A 7,869-nucleotide genomic window follows, 5' to 3' on the forward strand; every position below is an offset into this window, starting at 1 on the left:
CAAAATTCAAACCCCTGAGAATTTGAACCGGAGGCAACCGCTATACGCGGACAACAAACAGTATAAACTTTTATACTGGATTCCATCATCTTTTGTTCACCACTGCACAGCAAGACTGGGCAAAACATGTGCAACGACACTGAAGGGCCCGCCGCCTCTGGCTTTGACCACTATACACAGAGATGCCCAGTTGCCTGCCTGCCTCATACCCCGACACCAGTATTTACATGCTATAACAAACGCCCCCTGCTCATAGGGTGCGCAGTTTTTCACGCCTAGTGCGACCTCCTGAAAACAGCATGCTAGCTCTTGAAGGCCTTTTATTTTATTTTATTTTGGACCGCCTTCAGCATGCTAGCTTAGCTCTGTCATGGTAGACCCGCCAGCAAACACAACAGGATTGCAAGTGCCCATTGACAGGAATGCCTTCGGGTGGCAAATGCTGTAATAACAAAACAGCGGGTGGTAAGTAGCAGGAGAGGATATGCTGCTAATTTACATGACAGGTAGGTATCAGGATGTATAATTGGATAGTTTACACATGACAACACATATGGCAGGATGAAAGATTTCCTAGCATGAATAAGACAAATTGAAACAGAGAACAAAGATGATACTAAGCATGTGTTTTTGTAAGAAATTCCATGAGACATGCATTAAGCTACTATTCGCTAGTTTCATCGGTATCACCGACATAGCAGTGCAGTTTACATGGACTCCACAGCACAACAAATCATTTTAGTAAATTACTCAAATTGCAGTGACAAGCATGAAAACTGATCGCTGAGGTCTGCATGGAATAAAACTGTTATTCTGTAGAATAATCTACCAACTCCAAGCCTTGATAAATGTTGGTTGATATTAGCAATGTCTGGCAGCTGTTGAAATGAGAAAAGAGAGAAAAGACTAACATGTGCTGGGAGCAGGGGCCACAGCTGGCACTTGGGCAGGATGATGTGCATGAGCGAGAGACACTGTATGCAGCGGGGGCTTCACATTTGCTGGAGATGGAGCAGGGGAACTATGGTGCCTGTTGGGAATATTTGTAGGGTGACGAGCAGAAGGTGATGGACTGACAGAAGATGGTGACACTGCATGAGGCATGGTGGGAGGGGAAGCATAATGATGATTCCTAACTACTGGCTCAGCCGCTGGGGCCACAGGAGCCTTATTTTTTGGCTTATTGGTGTATCCATATGAATAACCAGATGGGGATGGAGACCTATATTTGGGCTGTTCCACAGGAGGATGTACAGGTGCAGGAGATGGAGGCAACTGCCTAATTACTTCATGACTACGGTGGTGGCTATGGTGGTGGTGATGGTGGTGGTGGTGGTGGTGGTGATGATGATGGTGGTGGTGGTGGTGACGGCGATGATCTTCATGAGTCATGGGTGCGGGGCTTGGTGCATCACTATCACTCCCGCTGTGCAAAGAATGCCGCAGATACGACGAAAGACTTAGCTGCTTTACTTTGCCAAATACAGTGTGATTTAGTCCCAAGTTTCCTGAAGATGAATTAGCAATCGTTTGTGCCAACTGCTTCATTCTTGGAGGGGAAGGCTGGTGATTCCCAACTTCTAGAATAATGGAAGACCGAACAACTGTTGGAGGAGCAACCGTCGAACCTTCCAAATTTGTCAATTTGATATAGAGGATCTGCAAAGCATGTGAACAGGGGATCAACTAAAAAACAAAAGCAACATATAATATTCACTTCACATATTATGACCTTGGAAAATTACGCTTCCCCGTCCAACATTTTGGAACGTTCAACATAATAAGAGTCTTAGGGCAAGTATGGAGTTCCAAGTTACGATCTCTACCCATACTGTCGTACTGCTATTGAATATTGATTGCTGTGTTAGATCATTTATATTACATATAAGTATGTTCTTTTCGTTCTTAATATTTAACTTGACAAAAAATAGGAAAATGGAAAGAAAAAAAAATCCCATATGTGTTTCTTGCATGTTCGGCCATACGGCCATACATGTATACAAAAACACAATATTCCTGGTGTACTTTGTCCCTAGCAGAGAAACTACTCAGAGGACATGGAGTTCAGGTACATGAGTATAAAATGAATTTTATGTGGTCATGTACATGGTTGTTCTGCTTTTGCATATACATGAGGACGCAGGAATCGAACCCAAGACAAATAACAAGAAGCAAGCATTCCTTTCAAAAAAAGAAAACCAAGCATCCAACCTTTCAGATTTGGTTCTACAGAAATTTGGTGGTGACAAGTGTGTGAAACTAAACTAACATGACATGGTAGTTATTGCTAGAATCGAAAATATTAAATAGAACTCAACCAGAGGCTAGCACCAACCTCATTGGTATCGAGAAGTAGTCCTGCCCTCATTTGGTCTTTTAACTCATTTGTTTTATCCTGTACCTTGTCGATTGAGAAATTCAGAGTGAAGTTGAAAGATGCATAAGGCTTCTGCACAAGAAAAGCAGCTTGCGGAGGGATAATGGTTATTCCTCCAGGGAACTTAAGCACCTCGAAGAATGATGAGTTCCCAAACAGCGACTCTGTCAATTGGAGTGTTGACTGCTGTACAACCAAGGACATGAAATGAGACCTAAGAATGCTCAGCCATGTTGATGACATAGTTGAGTATTTTGGATAAGGCACAACGCTGAAGATGACATTTGTCCAGTTTGATGCACCTGATGGTTGTAGAAAATTTACAGCAACCTGTACAATCATTTAGGAATTAGTAATCACGTTGACAGATTGTAGGGCACACTGTACATGACAGGAAGAACATTCGCAAAATAAAAATAAAAAAATGAAGTAAATAAATAAGGTGCAGCATTTCTGCCTTACAGTAGAGTTAGGGATGCCAATTTCCTCATAGATGTCAAACTCAAGCTTAGGTATACTTTCATTCAACTCGGAAACCGTCTTTTGTAGCATAAAGCTTGCCACTATATCAGCTGCAAAAAGAGGAGTACTTCAATTGTCAAATATTCTCAATATTGTCATACTGAAATATTTATTTCAAAGCTCAACAGAAAAGATCACAACACACGAGTTCTCGAGAAGTCAAAATGGGAATCATTAGCGAAGTAAACAAGTAAAAGAGACGGACATTACCTCAACTCAGCGGACATGAGTATTAATGATTGTTAAAGGTCATGGGCATGTTTGGTTGCCATCCACACTTCTCTGCCACAAGTGTGGCAAACTGTGGCAAGCGTTTGGTTACAGCCACAACTGTGGCACTCCACACTTTTTTAGTCACATACCTCACTTGCCATAGACTCGGTTGCTAGCCAACTTTTGCCGTAAGTGTGGCGACCAATTTGGCCACCACAAAAACTGTGGCATGCCATACTTGTGGCACAAAAGTGTGACTAAATGTGGAGGCCAACCAAACATGCCCCATATTTGTAAATAAGATTCAAGGCATTTTTGCTCCTAGAAGCATCATGTGGATGCAAATGTAGAAGGACCATGTTCCATTTTTCTACTTCTGTGTGATCAAAGCTACTTAGACAGGTTTCACACAATATCTAGTATCATAACTAAGACCTTGCTATTTGTTGGATGCCCTAGGTGTTTGTTTCATTTATAAATTGGTATTCTTAAAACTGATAATACCCTTTCTTGCATATAGCACCCCAATTATTTCAATGTTTCAATCTATTTCCCTGATTCCCTGAAAGATCAGAGCTCACTGTAGACAAAATTATGCATACACACTCACACTTCCGTGCATTGACCATACTCCCCTCAAAGGTTCTTTACATCAAAATTATATCTCCAAGAGCAGACATAGTCACTTCCATCAGTTCAATATAGCTACTACCACCATTCCGTATATGAAGGGAAAATTATTTCTCAACATCAACTTCTAATGTCACCATTTTATTACTTTTGCCTTTTCTATCGCGGCAGTTTTTGTTAAGGCATAGAAACTTCAGGCATCACTATTTTATAAGTAATCTTTCTTCCAGGGAAGCACTTTTTGTCGAGTCTTCTAACGTCACCATTACGTAAAGTATTGACTCTTCTACCACGGCAAGTTTTGTTGGGACCTCACGACATAACCCGTCATTAAACTGTTGTCTTTTCTTGCACAATTTTTTTATTTGGACTTTATAACATCACCATCGAAAAAGGAGTTCCTTATCTATCGCAGCTTTTTGTCGTGAACTGTCTATTCGGCAAAGCATTGGGGTTTTCACGGCAACTTTTGTCATGATCTTGGAAGTCTAACGTTATCTATTGATCTAATCTATCCAAAAGGTGTTGACTTTCTTTTATGGCAATTTTTGTCGGGACATTATCTCACCGGCCCATGAAACGTTGCTGTTTTTTAAACTGAAAATTGTGTCAGGATGTCATAACATCGATACATAACTATTCGGTAAAATCTTATATTTCTATGCAGTTGCCATGATCTTCTAGTGTGACCTTTCAATAATTTTTTGGCAAGAACTAGGATCTATAAACGATGTTTTCATGAACAACAAATACCATAGATAGCCAACAAGGCCCATTTTTAGTTCTCCTACCGCCAGCTCAAGCATATATCAATACCCAGATCTTCAGTACACAAAAAACTCCCACTGCGGCATGTACTAAGAAAATGGGTTTATTCTTTTCCTCCACCATAGTTCTAGAGACAATACAATAAGAGAATACACCACAACTGATTTTAAACCTTTGTTAGCTAACATTAATAACTGAATGCACGCATCGTTCACACATTGAACTCCACTGTAACGAAGAAAAAAAAAATCACAACTCTGCACCAGAAACTCCCCTAGAAGCGCCACCATGAGCACCCTAAAAAAATTGTTTGCTTTCCAGATAGGGAAAAAAAACTGAGTGAACACAATGTGGCAACTCAGCGGCCATCCAGGCTGGCCGAAATTGGCACAAAGAAGGTCTGGTGGTTTGGCCGACATTTCTTATCATGTTTACCGGCAAGAATAGCACCTGGATAACTGTGTTATACCGTATGTGTCCGAATTTGGGCTGGCAGAAGCTAATAAAAACATGTACTACTGAAGAAAAAAGGAAACAGATAAAAGAACTACCAGATGCAAGTATTTTGGTTCATCTTTACTCTCAGAGGCGCAAACTTTGCTTGAATCACTCGCGAATATCCTAAGTCTAGTCGCTGATTTAGTCACTACTCGTGGCGTTGGCGTCCACACAACGAGACCGATTTAAAAACTAAACAATTTAAAAAACTGAAGGTGGCCGAGATCTCGCAATGCAAGCTGACCTGCGAGCGCGTCCGCTGGGGGATCCGGCGGCCCTGCTCGGCGGCCGCGGTCGCGCCCGGCGAAGGGCGGCAGCCAGAACAGGGCGGAGAGGAGCACGGCGGCGCCGAGAAGGAGCGCGGCCACGCATTGCGGCCGCACGGACCTGCGGCAGCTGCTACAGCTTCTTCCTCTTCTTCTTCCTTCTCCTTCTACCTCCGCCGCCGCCCCCGGCGGCTGCTCCCGCTGCCCCCCGGCCGCCTTTCCCATGGCGCGCGCCCTCACGCATCACCGCCCGCCACCATTGCCGCCGGATGGAGCAGGGGCGGGGACGGGGACGGGACCCACGCGAGGCTGGCTAGGGTTTGGGCTTGCGGCGTCGCCGCGTATGCTACACAGCAGTACAGCAGAGCAGTGCGGCGCGCACGGGTGAGGACTGAGGAGGTGGGGTGGTGGTGGAGTGGAAATGGTGGGAGAGAGAGAGAGAGGCTGCGTGCGCGTGCGTGCGAGGACAAGGGATGATGGCCTGGCCGCTGCATTTATTGCGCAAGTCTGCTGACAGCGTAAATGATTTTAGCTTATCACTATAAATGATAAATAAAACCCTTATATATTTTCTTAGACAAAATCACAAATCTAAGAAAAACGTTTCTAATCTATCGGTTGAGGATGCCACAAGTGTCATCCGTCTTTGCCACGCGTCCTCGTGCATCCTCCACGTAGCAGGCGCCGAATCATCCAAGAGCCACCTTCATTTCCGGGAGAATATCTGGTGCTACCGACGCCCAAGTGCTACCGTGATACGAGCTTCTCGGCCGTTGGATTCTCAGATTGAATGGCTCCCAGAAAATCTGCAACATTTGAAAAATAGCCTTTTAAGAGTTCGAAAATTGAGCATAGATCCAGCAGATACAACAACTTTCATATGTCGTTCGATTTGAGGATCCGATGGCTCACGAGCCCGTATCACAGTAGCACCTGGGCCTCTGTAGCACCAGACATTCTCCTCTTCATTCCCTTTCCCTCATCTATCACAATCGGACTTGTTTTTTCTATTCACGTGCCATAAGCTTTTTGTCGTCGTGCGCAACCAGGGAATATCACCACGGCTACAAGTCGTCGTCGCTGTTGTGATGTTGCAAGTACTTCCGTGCATCACTGGTGTGCTCCCCTTTCTTCCCATTGTCCCTTCCACATCTAGTCAGCGGAGCTCACCATGCCACTACTACGAGGGACGACAGTTGTTCTGCAAGAACAACTACTGCACCTTGCGTCGATGTTGCGGGTTGACCCGTCATTCGCCGTGGACTGATGGAAGCCTCCCAACTAGTGCTGCAAGGCGGCACTCGCTGTTGGAAGGTCGGAGGGGGACATTTGGCGTGTTATTCATTGTTGCGATAGTGCGTAAATGATGTGTATTAGGAGCCCCTCGGTGTTTGCAAGGTCTTCCGCGCGATGACGACACACGACATTGCAAGGTGTGAGGGTCACCGACATGTTATCTATTGCTTTGTAGATGGTGTGACGGTGGTGCAATCGGGGGTCGCCTCGTGCCTTCGCCACTACGAGTGACGACGACTGCTGGCCAACAAGGGAAATCACTATTGTGGGGCATCATTGGGAGTTGGACGATAATGCTGAGTGGGTCGATGGCTATGTTGTAACGGTGTGTTGCGAGGGATGCTGATACTTGTGATAAGCATTGGGATTTCCCCGAAGAGGAAGGGTGATGTAGTAGTATTCCCCTCGGTTAAGAACCAAGGTTTAACGAAGACCTCTCAGGGGCATGTGCGAAGAACTCAACCTCTCAAGCCGATCGATCCGCTGCTCTCACGACCTAGCTCGATGAATAAGACACGACAGTTTACCTAGGTTCGGGCCACCTTGCGGTGTAATACCCTACTCCTGCTTTGTGGTGGATTAGCCTCGCGGGGGGCTGAGGATGAACTAGTACAAGTGGAAGAACAGCCTCAGGAGGCTTGTTCTTGTGATGAGCTCTCGGTGGTTCGATGAGCTGATCATCTGATGAGTCGATCCTTCTCTATGGTGGTGGCTAGGCTATATTTACAGTGGCCTTGGTCCTCTTCCTCCAAAACTTAGGCGGGAAGGGATCCCACAACTGCCAAATTTGAAAGGGAACAAGAAGTACATCTAATCCTGACGAAAGGTGGTCTTCGCCTGCAAAGCCTCTAAGCGTGATGTCGTGGTGGGCTCGGCGATGACATCCATCCCACCGTTCTGTCGGTCTTGGTCTCGTTGCACGCAAATGGCAACCTTTGGCTGATTCCCTGGGACTCCACACCTGCGCTTGCCTCCTTTGCACCAAAGAGGAAACCTGCCGCTCTGCGCCCGCTGGCGTGCGCCTGGCCTTGGTCGTCATGGCTGATGTCATTTCAGCCTCGTGAGGCTGGTTCTTGCATAGAAATCTCCACTCCGCTCAGGAGGTCACCTGAAGAGGCCGCTCCCTCGGGAGGTCTTGATGTCCCCCACCTCGCGAGGCTTGGCCCCTCGCAAGGGTCTCGTCTTGCCGTAGTCGAAGCTGGGCCATACCAGGCCATTGATGGAGCCATGTCGTGGGCCGCGAGCAAGCAAGTCTTGGTACCCTGGTTCCCAAAACACAAACAGAAGCCCCCGAGCCCA

General features: G+C 45.9%; 1 protein-coding gene across 1 annotated transcript; it reads right to left on the minus strand.

Moving 5' to 3' along the window:
• Positions 1 to 56: 56 nt before the first annotated feature.
• LOC123130197 (uncharacterized) lies at positions 57 to 5,732 on the minus strand. Its single transcript, XM_044550153.1, has 5 exons — positions 5,253 to 5,732; positions 2,840 to 2,949; positions 2,336 to 2,707; positions 912 to 1,659; positions 57 to 442 (listed from the first exon to the last, which is right to left on the minus strand). The coding sequence occupies exons 1-5, from the start codon at positions 5,497 to 5,499 to the stop codon at positions 369 to 371; spliced, it is 1,551 nt and encodes a 516-aa protein (XP_044406088.1). The 5' UTR covers positions 5,500 to 5,732; the 3' UTR covers positions 57 to 368.
• Positions 5,733 to 7,869: the final 2,137 nt, after the last annotated feature.

Source organism: Triticum aestivum, chromosome 1B (genome assembly GCF_018294505.1).
Source record: "Triticum aestivum cultivar Chinese Spring chromosome 1B, IWGSC CS RefSeq v2.1, whole genome shotgun sequence".
Classification (NCBI taxonomy): Eukaryota; Viridiplantae; Streptophyta; class Magnoliopsida; order Poales; family Poaceae; genus Triticum; species Triticum aestivum.

Coding starts and splice junctions, on each gene's coding strand:
- LOC123130197 (XM_044550153.1), bottom strand. CDS start 5,499: ATGGGAAAGGCGGCCGGGGGGCAGCGGGAGCAGCCGCCGGGGGCGGCG. Junction 2,950..5,252: donor CCCAGCGGACGCGCTCGCAG/GTCAGCTTGCAT, acceptor CTCTTTTTGCAG/CTGATATAGTGGCAAGCTTT. Junction 1,660..2,335: donor TACTTCTCGATACCAATGAG/GTTGGTGCTAGC, acceptor CATGCTTTGCAG/ATCCTCTATATCAAATTGAC.